At 44.0% G+C, this 20,683-nt stretch overlaps 2 protein-coding genes across 2 annotated transcripts; one reads left to right on the top strand and one right to left on the bottom strand.

Moving 5' to 3' along the window:
• Positions 1-1,438: 1,438 nt before the first annotated feature.
• Positions 1,439-11,252, top strand: EPB42 (erythrocyte membrane protein band 4.2). The gene is made up of 13 exons (XM_032198127.1): positions 1,439-1,513; positions 3,330-3,515; positions 4,193-4,423; positions 5,007-5,125; positions 5,838-5,960; positions 6,358-6,535; positions 6,917-7,055; positions 7,425-7,528; positions 7,750-7,992; positions 9,001-9,318; positions 9,655-9,812; positions 10,255-10,388; positions 10,950-11,252. Exons 1-13 carry the CDS (start codon positions 1,504-1,506, stop codon positions 11,098-11,100), a joined length of 2,094 nt encoding a protein of 697 aa, XP_032054018.1. The 5' UTR covers positions 1,439-1,503; the 3' UTR covers positions 11,101-11,252.
• A 320-nt stretch (positions 11,253-11,572) lies between these two features.
• Positions 11,573-20,619, bottom strand: CCNDBP1 (cyclin D1 binding protein 1). Its single transcript, XM_032198126.1, has 11 exons — positions 20,499-20,619; positions 20,339-20,398; positions 19,702-19,781; positions 18,945-19,026; positions 18,412-18,508; positions 15,629-15,702; positions 15,245-15,321; positions 14,542-14,795; positions 13,548-13,608; positions 12,463-12,509; positions 11,573-12,074 (listed from the first exon to the last, which is right to left on the bottom strand). Exons 1-11 carry the CDS (start codon positions 20,563-20,565, stop codon positions 11,966-11,968), a joined length of 1,008 nt encoding a protein of 335 aa, XP_032054017.1. The 5' UTR covers positions 20,566-20,619; the 3' UTR covers positions 11,573-11,965.
• Between the last annotated feature and the right edge of the window lie 64 nt (positions 20,620-20,683).

Here is a 20,683-nt window from a genome sequence, read left to right as displayed (position 1 = left end):
AGGCTGAGAGAGTTAGGACTGCTCAGCCTAGCGAAGAGAAGGCTCAAGGAGATCTTAACATTTGTAGGAGTGAGCACATAAAGAAGATAGAGCCAGGCTCTTTTCAGTGGTGACAAGTGACAGGACAAGAGGCAACGGAGAGCAAACTGAAAGACAGGAGGTGCCATCTAAACATCAGGAAAGACTTTTACTGTGAGGGTGGCTGAGCAACGGAACACGTTGCCTAGAGAGGTTGTGGATTCTCCCACTTTGGAGGTGCTCAAAATCCATCTGAACATGATCCTGGGCAACCTGCTCTAGGTGGCCCTGCTTCACATTGGAGGGGTGGACAGGATGACCTCCAGAGATCCCTTCTCTAACTTCAACCAGTCAGAAATCCCATGAAAATGAATCTACATGTATGTGTTTATAGCATAGCCTTAATTTACTAAGAGAATTTGTCTTTAGCTTACCTGAAGCATAAAGTTTAACAAGTAAATAGTAAGAAAAATGCCAGGAACATAGGACCATATTTTACATCAGCTATCTAATACAAATCCAAATGTCATTCTAGAATGACTACATCTACCTCCAAATGCATCAGTGCATTTATAAGGGTCGTATTCATTTTTCTTATTTTACATATATCTACATTAATCTCTACTTGCTATTTTATGGCCTAGTCACTCAGTATCTTCATATTCCTCTACAACTTTTCCAAAGCTGTCTCTCTCACCTTTACTACTCAGAATAACCTGATCTAGTCAGGTAGCATCCCTGTCCATGGCATGGGGGTTGGATGTAGATGATCTTTAAGGTACCTTTCATCCCAAGCCATTCTATGACTTCCTTTTATCTTATGGCAACTTTAAGAACGATATGTTGTTTAGTCCAAGACTAAAGTGTGATGGTTTTGAATGAACTGCATCATGCTACAGAAATTCTGCTCTTTAGGTTTTTACTTTTGTAAACAAGTTTTCTGATTTTGAAGTGTTTTCACATATTAAAGTTATGAACAAGGGCTCTGGATGTATCGACTTGTTTACTTCTTGAAGGGTTTAGTATCTAAGCATCTTATAGTCACAGTTGGAGATCAGCTCTTCAACAGTAATATTTGAAGCACATTCTGTACAGTGTTTAGGGCCAAGCCAAAATTTGCATTTCCTACTCTGGGGTCCCTACAGCACAGCTCTATGAAGAAACTGCCATCTAGAGGTTTCTAAAGGCTTCACACGCCAGCGTGGAATTTAACCTCATCCGTAGATACGAAAAGTCATCCCTTCTTCTCTTTAGTATGGTCTGAGAGATAAAAAGACTCTTCGACTTCTGCAGAGCAGGTCAGCAAGATAAGATGAAGGAGAGGTGGCAACATCACGTCCCACCCCTCGTAAAGAAATTGAGCAAACAACTTTGCAAACTGTTCTTATTTATTTATTTATTTATTTATTTTAAGAAAAAGGAAAGAGGCATTGCCCACCAGAGCAAGCAGGAGCTGAAGACTTCCATAGCACCAGGGAAACAGACATGGGCCAAGGTAAGTGAAAATTCTCTCTGTTAATCCCAAACATTTGCTGATTGTCTGTCAGGAAAAATAACTGTCCCCTCTTCAGGACAGTGTGTTCATGAGGCTAGAGGAAGAGAGGAGCTTCTTACAGTGCGGGAGACAAAGTCCAAGGGAGGTCAATTCACACGGACTTCTCATAAACAGAGAAAACAAAAGCTTGTATCAACGACTAAGAGTAGATTGAGAGAAGCAGTAAGAAGCAGCTGTGAAGGTTTGGAAGCAAGAGCAAGAGAGTTATCCTTAACATGGGGGTGGGGAAAAGGAATGTAGTCCAGACTACAAAACTGAAGCAGAGAGATGACTGTTTTAGCCACTTGAAGAAGAGGGTCCAGGTTCCAAGCAACTTTAAAGAAAGTGACAATAAGATCCATGAAAAGTTATATGAAGGAAAGGAACCCAGACTCCCATACCACATACAACTCAACAGCCTACAACACAGCCAGAACAGACATCTTCACAATACAGAAGACAACACATAAGCTTTGAGTTGGTGTTGTAAAGTTTACACCAGCACAGGTATGGAACAGCCATAAAGGGACCTGAACTCCAGACCGCAAGAAGTAACTGCAAACAATGCAGCAGGGCTTCCACAACGAACAGAGACGGGACAACAGCAATGGGAGTTATCAAGGTATCAATGAAGAAGATAAGGCAAATTAAACAGGAGGAGAAAGCAGACCAACGAAAACTGCAAAGAGAAATAGTTGTCTTTAGCATGGGAGCAGTGGGTTTAGACAGGAGGGGAATGCTCTTTGGATCTTTTCTAGCTGCAACAAAGAGATAAACCTGGGTCTGAAAGAGGAGGTATATGACTGGATGTGTCATATAAAGGGCAGCTGTTACAACTCACAAACTGAAGGGACTCAGTGATGATTTGAGAGCTGAATATATAAGTGAGGTCAGGATTATCCCAAGGCTGAGAGAAATCATGATGCCATCTGATTTTCCACAGAAAGTCTGGAAAGATTAAGAACACCACCAAAACCAGAAGAAAAGTGCAAGTAGGTGATCACACTAAGGCCACTGCACACTAAATTACATAAGAGCAGGGTGACTGAAACTGTGACAATTTTTTTTTCTTGCTGGCAGCAGACAGAGGCACGTATGTGTATGATGCATGCATATGAGACAGATGACATTCTTCTGTCTCCTGTAGTACCTCTGTGTGTGAGATTACAGTGTGGTACAAAGAGAGAAAAACTAGTATTTTATTTACTGTGATCCAGTATAGTTCCAAAACTACACAGCCACCTTGCATTTGCACCAGCAGGAAAGTTTGGACTAGTTGCTGATCTCTGATGCACAGCAGATATATCTAGAATTTTTGTAATTGCTAGAAGACCTTGCATCCACAACGTAAGTGGTGTGTGACAGCTTCCTTCCTGTGCACAACTTCAACCACATATCCACATGGAGGAAAGCTGCTTTGAGTACACACCATAAGACTCCAACTGTAGTCACAGTTGCACGCTCAGTGCTAACCACAACAACTGTACCATTTGAAGGATCAGGTTTGTTCTATGTCCATTGCTGGGCAGAAGAAGCTTTTTTATAGTCACTTGGTTCACTTAACATTGTTAAGGTACAAGCAAAAGCTACTCATTAGCCACTTGATAAGAGAACAACCAAGCTCATAGCAAAGGCCCTTACAGCTACTGGACTGGAAGTCTCAAAGGCATAGAGCACTGTCTGAGTGGAGAAACAGGCTTGTATCAGGATGGGACCCAGGGCCAGAGTGTGGGCAGCTCACAGCCTCAAGCTCATTCTATTTCCTCTCATGCTACAGGTCTGAGCATCAAAAGATGTGATTTCAAGATCACAATCAACAACAATAACCACCACACAGAAGAGATCAGCACTAAAAGGCTTATGGTGAGGCGTGGGCAGCCATTTGTTATCACAGTGAGCTTCTCATCTCCAGTATACAACTACCTGCAGCAGCTGAAAAGGACCTTCCTCATAGTACAGACAGGTAACATAATTACCATACCTTGTAGAGCAATTGTACAAAAGCCACCTGAAGAACAGAGCCAAAAGACATCTCCATAGCTGGACAGATGTGCCCACATTTAGAAGTGAAGCAAACAAACTGTTTATCTAAGCCAGAGCAGTCTCCTGCCGCTCGGACTGCAAGGTCAAAACTAAATCTTTTTCCCAAAACACATTACAGCACAACGCAAGCTCACTGCTCTTTGAAAGTACTCATGGGATCTCTCCTCACTCATGACTTTTGATTTAGGAATATTTAAACTCTGCTAGTCTTTTGCAGATGTTTTCTATTACAGTGTTTTTCAGCAAGAGCCCTGAGAAGGGCAGCACCATCCACTCTCAGCTTGCTCTACCATAATTTATTTGACTGTGGCTTTTGTCACAAGACACTGAATCCCAAGAGCAACAGGCCTGCACTATTATGGCTGTTCCTCCTTTCTACACTCTGTGAAATGCACGTTCCACTATCAAACAAGGTGGCTTTAGTCCAGTACTAACCTTAGGAAGGTTCAGTAAGCTTTAATACAGCAGCATTAAGGTAAGCATTAAGCTTAAGTGTCCCACATGAAAGGATAGCTATGACTCCAGATCTAGCCATGGTCCCTAAAATCTGCAGGGGGTGGCAATGTATGTGTGGAAACCAGATCTCTTTTGCTGCAGGACCAAATCCTTCCAAAACAGATGGAACCCAGGTTGAATTTCCTATCTCCCTCCTGGGAGACCAGAAGCAGTGGAGTGCAGCTCTAGAAGAACAGGACCCATATTTCTGGACCATCTCTGTGAACACGCCTGCCAATGCTCCCATTGGCCAGTATGCTCTGCTTTTACATGCCTCGAAGTCTTACTGTCTCCTGGGAAACTTCATCCTTCTCTTTAATCCCTGGTGCCAAGGTGAGGAATCAGGAACAAAAAGGCAGTCATAGATCAGTCACTTCACAAAAACAGTTTTGAGCTCTGACACTCTGCCTCTGGAAAGGCTAAGGCTGACCCTACCCAGTGCTTCCCTCTACTCCTGCCCTGCTCCTCTCAGCACTTCAGGAAGGAGGCAGGGGCTTGTACAGGTAGCACAGCTTGAAGCAACCTGCCTCAGCACTCCTACCCTGTTCCTGAAGTACTCTGTTATCAGAACACCGTGGTCTTGCAAAGGAAAAAGCAGTTCAATCATTTATTTCCTATGAGTTAAGATTATAACTGGTTTGATTAATGCCATTGGATCTTCCTTAGGAACAGAGAAGTCAGTAACAAGTAGAGTAAAAAAGCTAGCTAGTACAATAGCCTAGCTTTGTAGGATCTTTCTGAAGTTCCTCTACTTGAGCAGAGATTGCAATGAAATTCTTTTCTGCTCAATTCAGAATCTGTGGTATTTCCCAAGGGTACAATGCCAGGGACTGCCTAAGTGTAGCGTAGCCTGCTGATGCAAGGGCATCCAAGACCAAGAATGCTTTTCTCCTTATGCTTTTTTCCTCCATTCTAGATGATGAAGTGTTCTTGGCTAACGAGGCACAGCGGCAGGAGTACATTCTAAACCAAGAGGGTATCATTTACTGGGGGACTGAAAATGCAGTCCTGGCACAGCCCTGGGACTTCAATCAGGTAAGAGGTCCAATATGTCTGTGTTCTCTTACAGCCACCAGCAGAGGAAGGGTGTCTATCTCCTGTATGTACAGAATGCAATTCATTCCCATGTTGTGGCTTTGATGAAAGAGTCTGTTCTCTGCTCCCACTGTCTTTCTCTATGAACATGCAGGAGAACGGAGACCTATATATGAAGTCCCATAATCCCATATGTAATTTTAGCTACTTTCTCAGCCAGTCCTTTTACGAAGAAACACGTCAGTCTGGGATTTGTCTCTTCCTTTCGTCAACAGATAAAAAGCCATTTTGCAGAGCTTAATAATACCGTCTGTTTTACAGATAGAGGAAGGACAAGATTTTCCAATTTGCCCAAGACTAATCTGCCAGTGATGAGAGCTGGATTCTATTCCACTTTAGTGACAACAGATTAAACAAGTACCTCTATGCCAACCTAGAGTGCTCCAGAAAAAAAATCAGGAGTTTCCCTCAGTCATGGGATGCAGTATCATGCCAGAGCATTTCTCACTACACTTCAATAAAGCAACAGTTCTGCCTTCAGTATGTTGTGCTCCATCTTCAAATCTCTGACTGGAACTTTCCTCCACAGCCCACCTATATAAGACTAGCAGTAGAAAGGGAGAAACAATCTGCACAGTTTCAAGCCCTTGCAGGGATTCCAGAGAACAAACATTAAGGCCACATTTCTCAAGATGTTGTGTTCTTGTTTTAGTTTGAGGAGGATATTGTGGACATCTGCTTCACACTGCTGGACATAGGTGAACGCCATCAACGGGACAAGGATCACACTCAGCGCAAGAACCCTATTTACATCTGCCGCACAGTTGCTGCCATGGTAAGGAGAGTAGTCAGCAGCCTAGTCCATAGCAGAGAAGGTCTGAATGCAGACAGGCTAAGTATATACTTAATCCCAATTTACAGCAACCCACCGACTACTCAGTAAGACTGCCCAGGGCTGTTCCAAACAACATCTCCCACCTATCTCCAGCCCTTCCTGATATTCCTGCAGCAGACAAGTAGTGCTGCAGGAATTTCTTAGCAGTAGCAGCACACTTACTGAATAAATCTCAAGGGAGACTGTTGCACCTGCTCTGGCCAGTCATGATCTCCATGTTCTGCACAAAAAATCCTTTTTGTTTCTGCTGCCTTGGAAGTAGTTCCATCAAACAGGATATGGTTTACCTACTAAGATGTAATTCCTTAATTCATCTTTCTCTCCTCCTTCCCTGAAGATGAACTGCGATGAGGTTAGAGGAATCATGACAGAATATGGGACCGGGAAATACTATGATGGGACATCCCCTTCCAAGTGGCTGGGCAGCAGCCCCATCCTCCGGCAGTGGGTGGCACTGAAGTGCAAACCTGTCCGCTATGGGCAGTGCTGGGTGTTTGCTGCAGTCATGTGCTCAGGTACGGTTGTGGTTCAAAGACTTGTGGGTTGAGTAAAGCCTTACCTGGTACACAGAACCTCTAGCATATGACTGAATTCCTGGGAAAGCACAGATCCCAATAACATAACCTTTAATCTCTAAGTGCGAGGCAGATCCTCCGAGTTTACTCATCAACATTTAGCACTGCTAGCTTTGGGCTAAAGGAGTGTTAGTACACACCATTCACTGAATGCACCTATGACAGTTCACTTCCTGAAGGGACAGTGCTTCTTGCAAAGTCCAGATATCAGGCCCAGTGCCATTCTGATGGGCCTAGTATCAAAACCAGCTCTACATCTACTGGCAAAGATACCTTTACAGCAGGATGCACAACTGATTCACAGCTCTTTCTTCTGCACAGTTCTGAGGTGCTTGGGAATTCCCACCAGGGTTGTCACAGGCTTCACATGGGCTCACAACACGAACAGCAGTCTGAATGTGGATGAGTATTATGACGAAAATGGAATGCTGCTTACACATGACAAGAGTGCCAGAGTCTGGTAAGAAAACACAGCAGGGTCCAAACTAAAGTTTGAGACAATATCTGGGTCTAGGAAGCAACTGAGAGGAAAAGGTAAACAGCTGCAGGGAGGTAAATAAGAGAGAGCTCAGCCAAGTTGCAGTGTACATGGCTTGTTCTTGAGAAATCTCAGGAACCAAAAGTAAAGAGTGCTATATTGCTAGGGCCCACAAATGAACAACAATAACCCAAACCATCTGGAGAAACTACACTTACATCAAAAAACATGGTCTCTTCCTGTGTGCTGAGTTCTTTCAAAGGAATATTAACTTGCTGTGGTTTGGCTAAAAGTTTCCTGTACCTCAGGGCTCAGCATCTTGTTATAAGCACATGATGTTGTCTCTCACAGGACCTTCCATGTTTGGAACGAATGCTGGATGGCTCGAACAGACTTGCTACCCGAGTACAGTGGATGGCAGGCACTAGATGCCACCTGCCAGGAGAAAAGCAAAGGTAAGATATCAAAGACAGACTTGAGGAAAAAAGGGAGCAAATAAAGCAGTGCAATATTCCTTCCTTCTTCAGTTTCCAATGGGAGGATGCATAAATCACCCCGAGGACTTCACACACTAAATCATCATTAACTCTTTTAGTTCGTGCAGCCCGTGGAGCTCTAAGCATGGGCCTAGTTGGTCAAGCATCTAACTCTTAATTGGGCTGCATTTTCTCTTTAGGCGCATCCTTCTGTGGGCCAGCCCCTGTTCAAGCCATCAAAGAAGGGGACACTGAAGTGGATTATGATGTCTGCTATTTCTTTGCTGCCATAAATGCCAAGTGCCGCATCTGGATACACAAAGCAGATGGCATCCTCAAGCCAGCTTGCATTTGCACAAAGTATATTGGCAACAACATCAGCACCAAGAGTGTGGGCAGTGAACGCTGTGAGGATATCACACACAACTACAAATATCCTGAAGGTATGGGGTAGAAAAGTTTCTAAACACATGTCCTACTAGTGTTAAAAGTGAAGAGTACAGGACTGTACTGAAGAGCCATAACAGAGCATTATGGTCATCCACTTCTCACTACTTCTTCCTGAATGGCACAAGAACACCTTACTCTTGCTGTCTACAGAATCAAAGTACAGATCATACCCCAAAGTTTCATCCTGCTTAATTACCAGCTTACCAGAAGGCCAGGCATTTCTCCACCAGACACTCTCCTGTCTGGAAGACTTCCTTTCTTGACTTCTGTTACCTGTAAACTCTGTACATTCATCTCCCATCACCCTTGTATTACATTTCAGACTCCAGCTTTCTGAGGACTGCTGTGCTCCCAAATGTTCTAAAACCTCACAGGCTCCCCAGGGAAGTGGTCATGGAATGAGCCTGCTGGAGCTCAAAAAGCATTTGGATAACACTCAGACACGGTCTGATTCTTTGGTGGTCCTCCAGGAACCCAGGAGTTGGACTTGATGATATTTGTGGGTCCCTTCCAACTCAAGCTATTCAATGATTCTATGATATCCCTCCCTCAAAAAGAAGCTCTCCCTTTAAAATCTATTATTCTGCCTAGTTTCCCAACTCTACAATCTCATCTTAGCCTATGGCATGCTGTGTTCTTTGCTGCAGTGTATCACAGGACAAGATAGTACTGCACCATAGCTACAATTACAGAGAGGCAACTGTTCTCTTACTCTGACAGATGTTAGCACTAAAGTGTTTCCAAAACTAATAGAATTCTTTCAAAGTAGAATCTTTCAGGCACATGCAACATGCTGTCAGATGAAATTCTCAATCTGCTCCAATCAGAAGCACAATGAGATGTCTCTCTATGCTCTAAGAAATAGTTGTCTACAGCACTGTTAGGACAATGCAACTCCATCCTTCTGCATTTACTGCTTTACAATTACTACACAGGAAATAACACTGAAATATGCACTCTCCTCCTCATACCTCCCCCCCCCCCTTTTTTTTTTGTAACAGGTTCTCTTCAGGAAAAGAAAATACTTGACAAAGTCTACAGAAGAATAAAGACACTTGAGACAACTACCAGCAGCAAACCAGAGTTCAGCTCCATTACTACTGCCCTTGAAGAGCCAGTTAACCTTTTTATCCAACTCCAGTCCAATAGTTCTCTGCTACTGGGACAAGATGTTCCAATTTCTGTTGAAGTGTTTAACCCCAGCAGTGGAGAGAAGGCAACTCATTTGGTACTTGGGGCCCAGTCTCTACATTATGGTGGCACATCCATTACCCAACTTTGGAAGAAAGAGTTTCATTTTATCCTCAAGAGCAATGAAGGTAAGGATTCTACTGGACACAAGGACAGAAAAGTATATCCTGTCCTCTCATTTAGGAAAAATGCACTTAGCTTTAAGTCTGCAAAAGCCTGGCTGGAAAGCTGACTGTAGGCTATTCAAACAAATCACTTTGGTGGGGAGAAGAGGAAAGCTGCAGCACGTTAGGTGGATCACCCTACAGATTTCTGAATTTGCAGATTCAGTTGGGGTCTCTAGAGCTTTTAAATACTGCAGCTTTTAGTGCAGTGTTGGGTGCTAAACACTGCTAGGAAGCATGCAGTCTAAGAACTTAATATTAGTTGCATTCTCACCTCTATGTCACCACTCTGTATTCCAGCTAACACCCTGCAGGCCATTGTGCCTTACTCACAGTACATAAAAGAGTTGGGAGAGAACCATCTGCTTCGGCTGACTGCCATGCTGAGAGACAAGGACTCCTACATATGCTTTGCACAGGAAGAGATCCGCATTTGTGATCCCCCTCTCATTATTAAGGTTAGATTGCTTCATCATTCTGTACTGCAGTGGTGAGAAAACAGCTTTCCTAGTCACAAGCAGCAGAAAGACGCTTGCTGTGTTCCATGGCTTTCCTCATACTATCTTCTTTCAAAGCACTGAGACATAAGTTTGGGAAAAGTGCTGTGCTGCACTGTCATATACAATACTCCTCCCACTTCTATCTCATTTATGTGTAAAGACAAGGAAATCCAGATGACTCCTAACTCACTCACCAGCCTGCAAATCAGAGGCTGTAAAGGAAACTACAAAATACTGTAGTAGTAAAGAAAGCGAGCTGAACTTTGAATCTTCTGGCAACTGGCAGCTCATGCTGGGACCTCTGGCAAAAAAAAAAAAAAAAAAAAAAATACCTCTCCCTTTAATCATAAAAGTTTCTCTTTTTTTCTCTCAGTTTCATCTCACTCCCTTCTTTCAACAGTTTCCAGAACACATGGTACAGTACCAGCCAGCCTCAGTGGAGATTAGCCTCCTGAACCCTCTCGCTGAACCCCTGGAGAAGTGTGTGATAGTGGTAGGAGGGAGAGGGCTCATTTACAGGCAAAGGAAGTACAGGTGAGTGCAAATTGATTAACCTAAGAACAGGAAATGCAAAAACAGACACAATACAAGCTAGAGAAACCCTTGTCCTGGAAATGCCTGCCCCCAGAATAAACAGGCAACAAGGCAGGAATAGACCACTACAGTTGAAAGCCCCAAGCACTCCCTTATTTAGGGGTGATACAGAAGATTTTCACTGAAAAAGAGAAAAGCCACATAACTTTCATCTGATCCTCCCCTTCTCTGCTGAAGAGCCAGGTAAAATTGACTTAGCCAAGAGTCATCTAAAAAGGCATACTCTTTTCCACATGAAAAAGCAACATTTTTCTCAGAAAGCTGCATTAGGACAAAGTAGATGATTCATGGGGAGTTCAACCCTCATAACTTCCTCCAAATTGCTGTCTGATCACAATTCCATCATGGCAGTTTAGGACACTGCTAGTCTTTTTCTATTTACACCCCACCCCCTGTTTTGGGGGGCATCACACTCATGTCTCCCAAATGCATCTCCTGAGCCCTAATGAACAAGAAATGCAGAGAGGGGTGCTTCCTGTATAATCCCCTCTTGCCTTTCAGGATGGGTTCTGTGCAGCCTGGAAGCACTCAACAGCTGCGTATCTCGTTCACTCCCACTGAAGCAGGGCCCAGAAGACTCACTGTGAATCTTACCTGCCTTCAACTCCAAAACCTGAAGAGCTACAAAAGTATCAACATTGCAGCTGCCTGATGCCCAGCTTAGAACAAGTCCTGCTGTCCTATTTGAAAGAGTGGTCACAATCTTTCCGACTGACCTTTGACAAGCATAGATGTTAAAAGTTTATTTAAAACTACGTCTGACTTGTATTATTCATACAAACTCAACTCTCTCCCATATGCAACTATATCCACTCTCAGATCTTGCAAGTTGGACCTTCCTGTGACAAACATAGGCTAAATGCTCAAGTAGATGCTGTATTTCTTTGTGCATATCCACTCAACTCACCAATGCTTAGTCATTTTTCCCCTGTGGCAAAAAAAGCATATCTTAGAACTCTGAAGCGATGATAGATGTAGTATTTCTCTAGAGATGTACTCATATCCTACAGATCCTTGAAGTTGGTAAAGCAGCAGACAGCATTTTCTATTGCTTTCTTAGGGAACAGAAGAGAGGAAGATAATTTGCTCTTCTCTATGGTAAGACAGAAAATATCAGCATTGTATTTTTTTTTTAATGGCTCATTTGGCTTGCAAAAGCAGCAAGATCCTATTCTTCTATGTATATATATTCTCTGCCACCTGTAAACAGATGCAGCTAACCACGTAGATCTAGCAGCATTTTATTGTTCTTTGAACCCCACAGCAGTTGTAATGTCTGAAAAACTGGGCACATTCACAACAGTAAGATTCAGCACTGCACCATCCCAAGAGTCCAAGCAAAATGACATCACCTGCAATTGCAAAGGGTGATTTTTTGTGAGTTTTGCCAGGTGGCATTGAAGTTCTCTCTTAAGAGCACTGTCCTCATCATTCTCCCTGTAGCTGGAGAACGGCCAGATTCACTGGAAAAGCATACATCAGGGCCAGTAGCAGCTACACATGTGGACACAGAAGAGCTAAAGTTCACCCTGCGTGAAGTTCTTGATTTTGTCCATGTTGTGATCTACTGCACCAATCAGAAACTGCACCCAGCCTTCCTCTGATGGTGGACAGACATGGCTTGTCCTGCAAAGTGGAGGAAATTCATTAGGAAGGCCACCTTGAGGGTTTTACATTTATGTATCCGGAAACCTACACAACACATACATAGTGTGAAGTCCCAAGTTACCACATCATTAAAACAGGTCCATTATAGCTCCACAGTACTTTGAGCCAGGAAGAACCAACATCCATGTCTCTAGTTCCAAACTTTGACACATATATGTCCATCTTCAGCAGTAACCACTTTAATTCCTGACATCCTATTCCTATCCCATTACAACTGGATAACATCAGAATTATTCCAAAATGACAGCGTTTGCTGCCTAGAAATGAGTCATCTTTGACAGGAGGCAAAAAGATATCAACTTCCATAGCAGGCAACGCATGTTTATAAATTGTATCTCATACTCACTTTGTAATCTCTAAGACTTTCTTTAATACTGAGGCCAGTTTAGCAGCCTAGAAAAAAACAAAATGGAAGTAAAGTACACCAAACATGGAAAAAGGGGGTCCAGCAATATCAGAAAAAAAGGGAAGGTACAAGAATGCCTGACATGGCCAAAAATAAGTAAAATTGCCACAGATCCTGATGCAAAAGGAAGCCATCTAACATGGGTGGGAGTATCGCCTGACCTGTTGCTGACTGGGACAGGTAAAAATACAGACAGATCATTTTTTAAAGTATACATTAGTATGTTTTTTTTCTTTAAAAGGTAAGTCTATTAAAATTTGGTAACATTGTAAGGGATAAATTAAGTGACTCACTGTAATACAATTTGATATTAAGCAATACTTCATTAATTATAACAACAACAATCAAGCCACTGGCCAAATGTATGAAACCAGAATAAAGAATTTCAGATATGAGAAAGTATATAATTAATTTAGGTTGGAAGAGACCCCTGGAAGTCACCTAAGTACAACCTCCTGCTCAAACCAAGGCAAACCTCATAGTTCTGTCAAGTTGCTCAGAGCCTTGCCCCACCAAATTTTGAACATCTCCAAAAATGGAAATTGCTTCTCATGGAAGCAATGGACATTATTTCTCTAAGCAGCTTATTTCACTTAACAAGTGAAACGTGCTTAACCATGCTCATTGTAAAAATTTTTAATTTCTTTAATTTAGACCATTTTATTTGAGCAAATCTAAATTACCCAGGGAAAAAAGTAGATGTAAGGCACATTGGCAGCCTTACACTTCACTTTCCTGAGGTACTGTCACTGGATGTCTCTATGGATTAGAGTTTAGAGCCAGCGCTAGAGTGGACAGCCATTTCCCCGAAATAAAGATGAGGACTGCATTTCCAGTTAAAAGAAGATGAGTGTGTGAGAACTAGAGGGGACTCTTGGTTCCCCAGAGCATGTTACTTAGACAGCAACTAATACCCTTGTCTCCCTGACAAAGGTATTTCCCCTAATTTAATTTCCCCCAGTTTAATTTCCTCCCCTTTCCTACAGCCAAGCAAGCAGAACTGCATGCAGGCTGTAGAAACTTACATTGAGTCGCACGGCCAGCTGGTTCACAGGTGGATACATGCTCAGTGCCAACTCATCAACACTAGAATGGAAGAGAGAAGTGCAATGAAAGAAAGCCCTCCAATCACCCAATTCAGAGATCTCAGTTACAGAACCACAGAATGGCTGAGGTTGGAAGGAACTTCTGAAGATCATCTAGTCCAACCCCACTGCCAGGCAGGATCAGCTAGAGCACATTGTACAGGATGGCATCCAGGCAGGTTTTGAATATCTCCAGAGAAGGAAACTGCACAACCTCTCTGGGCAACCTGTTCCAGTGCTCTGTCACCCTCCCAGTAAAAATGCCCTCTCCTATTCAGCCAGAATCTTCTGTGCTTCAGTTTGTGCTTATTGCCTCTCATCCTGTCACTGGGCACAACTGAAAAAAGACTGTCTCCATCCTCTCAACACCCGCCCCTCAGGTAATTAATGAGGTCTCCCCCCAGTCTTCTCTTTTCCATGCCAGACAGGCCATTCTCTCAACCTGTCTTTGTACAACAGGTGCTCCAGTCCTCTAATCATCTTTGTAGCCCTCCTCTGAACTCACTTCAGTAGCTTTATGTCCCTCTTGTGGATATAATACTCCAGGTGTGGCCTCAACAGGGCTAAGCAGAGGGGGAGGATCACCTCCCTTGACCTGCTGGTAACACTTCCACAGTGCAAGTCAGGAATAGCAGGGCATGACAAGGAGACATTTGGTTATTCCCACTGAATACTTCTCACCACCTTCTGAGGCGTCTGTGTGGCACTTCCACCTTATCTAGTCACAGCTCCAGCCCAAGCAGCAGCACATACTCCTTTCTTAACCTGCACAACTCTCAACAGCCTATGATATAATAGTTTTCCCATCAAACCCCCTTCCACCACCTGGTCACAGCTTAAGTATCATAATGTTTTTTCTAGTCCATTTTCTAGACCTCAGGAAAGAAAGGGACTGCTCTGGAGCAGAACGCAGCATGGGGAGAGACCTACTTACCTTGGACTGATCTCATTAGCAATGTCTGCAAGGTCATCCAGCTGAGCAATCTGCTCTGGAGATTCAGCTTTGCCATAAGCCTTCACTACGCTCAAGACTTTCTTCAGGCAAGCTTTGGAAGCCTTTATTAATCCCATGCAGGAGCTAAGCAGTTTCCGGTCAGCTTCTGACCAATAGGTATCTCTGTTGCCCCGAAAGCCAAGATCTTCATCTTCCGTGATATCACTGTAGGGGTCTTGCCCTTCCACCAGAGCCTGAGAATACAGATGCCCTGAAAACCCAGAACCTAACATCCACTCTATCAATACCCAGGAGGAAAGGTAAAATACGATCTAGAAAACAAATAATATATGGAGGAATCCTTCTTCAACCAGCATCTCATTTGCTTGATTCTGTTAATCTTAATAAGACTGTATTAACAAAAACTAATTCAACACAACAAACAGCAAGAACGTGGCAGATAGTCCCATTCTTATACCAACCTAAAACCACACAGTTCAGAATATGGCTTCATGGAAACCACATGTAAGGTAAACTAGACTCAGGTTTGAAAACTCAGTAAGATCAACTCAGTAACTTTGGTCATATAAGAACAAACTTACATCAAAGCCTCTACATAAAAAAAAAACCTCTGTGTTCTATCACCGAACCATCACTGCAGTCTATCACTGCAGGTTCCTCAAAGGCTTAGGAGCTTCCTTACATTTTCCATCTCCTCCAGAGCATCCTTGACCACACTCAGACAAGCAGCGAGAGCTGACACAACTGCTGCCTGGTTATCTGCAAAACATAAAGGAAGACAACTGTAGTGCTGCACTGATTCAAATCAGCTTCCAACAACATTCACTTAGGTCTGCAACCATGAGATCTTGAGATCATAGGGTTACATTTTTTGCAAACCTCAGAGCTGCACTGTTGCTATACAGAGAATTTGACCAGGCTTCCATGCTTATCCACTTCAAAGAACAGTAGGGTTCTACAGAATGAGTAAGCCTCCATTCTACTAGCTAAAATGCCCCTCGCAAGTACTATCAACATTTCAAGATCACGCATCCTAGTTCCATTGTTCTGCATATACAGTACTCACTTCGTGGCAGGTTGGACACTTGCTCGCATGCTTCCCACACACCACCAGTTGAAATAAGCTGTTCCTGAGACAAGCTGAAACAAAACAGAGACTCTCAAAGTTACGTTCAATAGCACCATCCTGCTATACTGTTTGTATTTTCTGCGCACTAGAAGGGGATCTGCTGGAAAGATGTCAGCAAACCAGCTTGTCACTGGTATCTCATGTCTACATAAAGCAAGAGGTATTTTAATAACTCCTACTCTGTCTAGTTATTAATTGGAACAAGTAGCAGAAGCCTCTTACAAAGACCTCCGAAGGTGCTTAGGTGTATTATAATCTTCCAGAATCTATACAAGTCAGAAGAGGCTAATGATCTTTGACTACAGGCAGTATCATTTATCATTAAAGAGAGGGTGCGTAATACCTCCCCTGAAGCACAGTGGTTTACTAACTAGCTGTAGAGTCACACAGTCATCACGCATGACACAAAACGTTAACTCCAAAGGCAAAAACTGCTAGCCAATGCAAATGGTATCAATCGCCTTCATGGAAATTCCTTCATAGGAGAGGTGCTCCAGCCCTCTGATCGTCTTTGTGGCCCTCCTCTGGACCTGTTGTAACAGATCAACATCCTTCCCGTGCTGGGTCCTGTTCCAGACCTGGATGCAGTACTCCAAGTGGCAGAGCCCTCACAGCACTGCAAGAATGACAGCGTGCCCTCACAAGGGCAGAGTAGAGGGGGACAATCACTTTCCTCAACCTGCTGGTCACACTGTTTTTGATGCAGCCCAGGATGTAGTTTGCCTCCTGGGCCGCAAACACACGCTGCTGGCTCATGTCAAGCTTTTTGTCCACTGGAACTCCCAAGTCTTTGTCTACAGGGCTGCTCTCAATGTATTCTTCTCAGTCTGTACTCATGCCTGGGATTGCCCCGACCCAGGTGCAGCACCTTACACTTCAACGTCATTCGGTTCACATGGGCCCACTTCTCAAGCTTGTCCACATCCCTTTGGAGGATATTCCTTCCTTCTGTTTTATCAACTGCACCACTCAGCTTAGTGTCATCTGCAAACTTGCTGAGGGTGCACTCAATCCCACTGTCTATGTCGTTGATAAAGATATTAAACAATACTGGTCCCAGCACAGACCCCTGAGGGACACTGCTCGTCACCAGCCTCCACCTGGACATAGAACCATTGGCCATTACTCTCTGGGTGCAGCCATTGAGCTAATTCCTTATCCACTGAATGGTCCAGCCTTCAAATCCATATCCCTCCAATTTGGAGATTGGGATGTCATGTGGGATCACGTCAAAGGCCTTACACAAGTCCAGATAGATGACTTCGGTCAATCTTCCCTTGTTGACTGATGCAGTCACTCCATAATCAAAGGCCACCAAATTGGTCAGGCACGAAGAGCCCTTGCTGAAGCATGCTCGCTATTCCAGATCACCTCCTTGGCATTCGTGTGCCTTAGTATTGCCTCCAGGAGGATCTGTTCCATTATCTTGCCAGGCACAGAGGTGAGGCTCACCAGTCTGTAGGTCCCCAGGTCCTCCTTTCTACCCTTTTTGAAATGGGAATGATGTTTCCCTTTTTCCAGTCACCAGGGATTTCACCTGACTGCCAGGGCTTTTCAAATATAATGGTAGGTAGCTTGGTGACTCCATCAGCCAGTTCCTTCAGGACCCTGAGATGCACATCATCAGGCCCAACAAATTTGTATTTGCTCAGTGTCATCAGGCAGTCTCAAACCTGCTCTTCTTTTACAGTGAGAGGGACTTTTCTACCCCAGTCACCTTCCGGTTTAGGGAAATGAGACATGGGAAACCTGAATGGCAGTGAAGACAGAGGCAAGGAAGTTGTTGAGTACCTCAGCCTTCTCCTTCTCTGTCATTACCAGTTCACCCTTTGCATCCATTGGAGGGGGCACACTCTCCTTCACCTTTCTTTTCTGAGCAATGTACCTACAGAACCCCTTCTTGTTATTTTTTCCACCCCCTTGTCAAACTCAGTTCCACCTGTGCCTTGGTCTTCCTGATCCCATCCCTGCATGTATGAACAGCATCCCTGTACTCTTCCCTGGCCATCTGTCCCTGCTTCCACTGCCTGTGCATTTCCTTCCTGTGCTTCAGTTTAACCAACAGGTCCTTGCTCAGTCAGCCCAGTTTTCTGCCCTCCCTGCTCGCTTTCTGACACAGGGGAGGGGGATGGAGAATTCTTGTGCTCTATGGAAAGCATCAATAAGAATGTAAGGATGTTACAAAAGACCATCTTCAGAGGTCTTTTTAAGGAGCTCCTGATTTTTGTTCCAATTAATAACTAAACTCAGTAGGAGTTATTAGAACACTGTGCTTTATACACAGTAAAATTTATTTTACTCTGAGGTTATATCACTTGAATGGACTTGCTGGGCAATCACTGGATGGTGTCTGGTGCTCGTTACTCTCTCCAAATCTGATCCTGACTTTTCTGGCCTAACTTTCCAGCTTGATGTTGTTGCTATTGTTATAAATGGCTATAGTTGTTGCTATTGTTATAAATGGGCCATTTATAACACTATGGACTTGTCCAGTGATTTCGACTCTCAACTACATTTGTCTACCCTCACCAGCACTGCTCTGCTCACTCAGATATTGGAGGAATGGGCCCTTCTTGGTGAAGCTGCTGCCTTTGCCTGCCTCATAACAGTGCTCAGCTCCTGCCTTCCCACTTCCCATAGGGTGCTTCCCCAAGTCTGTACTTGCTGCCCCCTACAAGATATTTGTAACTTTTTCTTTCTTCTTAATGGAAAGTTACTACCTCTCCAATGGAGAAATGAGAATAGTTTCTGTGAGTTGGATCATTCCTTCCACTACTTCAGTGGTAGCATCTCGTACCATCTTCCGAAGAGTAGTACCTGGTTGACATTAAGAAACAGCAAGAATGTTGCCACAAAGAGCACTGACAGAAACAGACACAGATGAACATACAGAATGCTCTGTTTGTGCAGATACACAATATAAAGTTGCAGGTATTTTTGAAGGAAGCAATATACCTTCTCCAGTTCCAAAAGGGCTTTGGACGAAGCTATCAACACTTTATAACTATGAATGCTCAAACAACTATACCACTTACTACATTATCACTCATTCACAGATTGAAATCTGCAGAATTAGATGGTCAAGTGGTTCACTTGTAACCACGTTGCAAGTCTGTAGAATAGCTGACAATGGGACTCCACTCATGTTAGCTTGCTTTCCTGTAGATGCCTGATCTTCTACTATGATTTGAAATATTGTGTTTCTTTATATAGTGGTGAAGGAATTTGCACTATCCTGCTGTTACTATCTCACCTTGGCCCTTGGGGAGCCAGTAGTACACTGTGGCAACTGCAAGAATGGCATTTTGGACATCTTCGCTCAGCTTCTGACAATTCTGAAAACAGGTAGGCAAAAGTATCAACATCACATGGCCACACTTTATTAGGAAAGTCTCATGAACAATCCCATCCGCATTACTTTGTTAAAAAAAAAAAAAAAAAAGGGGAAAGGGAGGGAAGCATAGTTATGGTCATAATAATGGAGAAATAAATACAGAACTCAAAGATATAATATTTAATATTAAGTATTTAAGTATCTCAGCTTTCTGGAGTTCCAAACTCACTGTATGTACTATGAGTAGCCTGGTTCAAAGGTTGCGAAAAGAGGAAGAAGTAGCTTAAACCACTACTCTGAGTTGGAGGTCTTTTCTTCCTTCTTCAAACACCCACGTGTTAAACTTTTCTCAATTAACAGAAAATACATTGCCATTCTTTGTTAGCAGTAAGGTCCATACTGCTCAATATCATGCCTCTGTCAGCAACCAGTTGCAGATGTTTAAGAAAAAAAGTGTAAGAATACGTCTATCTGGTATGTCCCCCTAAGTTATTGAAACTAGTTCTCTAGGCAATTATTGAATTTGGTAAATACTCTCTAAAACACATAGTTCCCACAGACGTTCTTTTTTTGCGCTGAACCCAATGAGACTTTGTTTTAGTCAAGTAAACTGGGAGATACCTGAAATTTGTCACATACACTGAAATTTCATTCTCTGTAGGGGGCTTTTACTCACCTCTGCAGAAGGCAGTGGAGACCTCGAGAATGCCAGACTAAGCTTTGTAGCTTGTTGTGATGTTTCTTTGAATGTCTGACCTTAGAAAGCATACAGTGGGAACAAGACATTAGGAAGCATCTTGGGTAAAAGACAAAAGAACAAAACAGATAAATGAGCAATATCTTCTCTGACGCTACTTAACCCTAACATCTACTGCTCCATTACCGTTTCTTTTTTCCAAGCATGAAAAAGCCATAAGCTAAAATCCCACTTCAAAGATTTTCTTGGTGTATTTATGCCATACGTGTTGGATATTTTATGTATCTGTTCATTTCTATTTTTTTTTATTTAGCCAGTACTGATATCTACAATCACATTAGTTTCCTGGTCCAGGACACCTTCAGCAAAAGGTTCTGGAAGGCTTTAACAGAGGACAAAAGCTTTAAAAACATAGTTATGAAAACTGTTCCATGCTGCCTACCGCTCTGCAACGCCAACGCGGCGGCTGGAGCCGAGAGCAAGTGCAGAAGCCCCGGCTGGAGTCCTCCTTGCAGCTTGGAGCCCTGCCACAGACCGGCACCGCGGAGCCCCGCCCCCGCCCCGTCCGGCGCCCCAGCCCGGCACCCGCAGCACCAGCCCGCCCCCCGGCCCGTACCTAGCGCGTCCCAGAAGCGCGTGGGCTCGAACGGCTCTCGGCCTTCACCCGGTTCGCCCTCTGTAAAGGCAGACATAGGCCTCAGCCAGCAGAAAGCCAGCCCAGCCCAGCCCAGCCCAGCCGGCTCCGGCTCCAGCCCGGCCCCGGCCCCGGCCCCCACCTCTGACCCGCGCCAGCACCGCGCGCAGCGCCGCGCGCAGCTCCTGCAGCGCCTCCCGCGCCTCCATGGCTGCGGGGAGCAGCCACCGCCTCGCGGCCCCTTAGGCAGCTGCTGCGCGTCACATCCGCTTCCGGAAAGCAGAGGGGAAAAGGCGGCCCCGGCCCCGGCCCCGCCCCCTCCCGGCA

The sequence above is a fragment of the Aythya fuligula genome, chromosome 16, assembly GCF_009819795.1.
Source record: "Aythya fuligula isolate bAytFul2 chromosome 16, bAytFul2.pri, whole genome shotgun sequence".
Classification (NCBI taxonomy): Eukaryota; Metazoa; Chordata; class Aves; order Anseriformes; family Anatidae; genus Aythya; species Aythya fuligula.
The sequence above is the reverse complement of the archived record's forward strand: the minus strand, read 5'-3'. Positions and strand labels throughout refer to the sequence as shown.

Excerpts from the sequence above, each read along its gene's own strand:
- CCNDBP1 (XM_032198126.1), bottom strand. The coding sequence starts at position 20,565 with ATGGAGGCGCGGGAGGCGCTGCAGGAGCTGCGCGCGGCGCTGCGCGCG. Across the intron at positions 19,027-19,701 it reads CTCCACTGCCTTCTGCAGAG|AATTGTCAGAAGCTGAGCGA; the intron begins GTGAGTAAAAGC and ends ACCTGTTTTCAG. Across the intron at positions 15,322-15,628 it reads AGTGTCCAACCTGCCACGAA|ATAACCAGGCAGCAGTTGTG; the intron begins GTGAGTACTGTA and ends TATGTTTTGCAG.
- EPB42 (XM_032198127.1), top strand. Across the intron at positions 5,961-6,357 it reads GCCGCACAGTTGCTGCCATG|ATGAACTGCGATGAGGTTAG; the intron begins GTAAGGAGAGTA and ends CCTTCCCTGAAG. Across the intron at positions 9,813-10,254 it reads ATCCCCCTCTCATTATTAAG|TTTCCAGAACACATGGTACA; the intron begins GTTAGATTGCTT and ends TTCTTTCAACAG.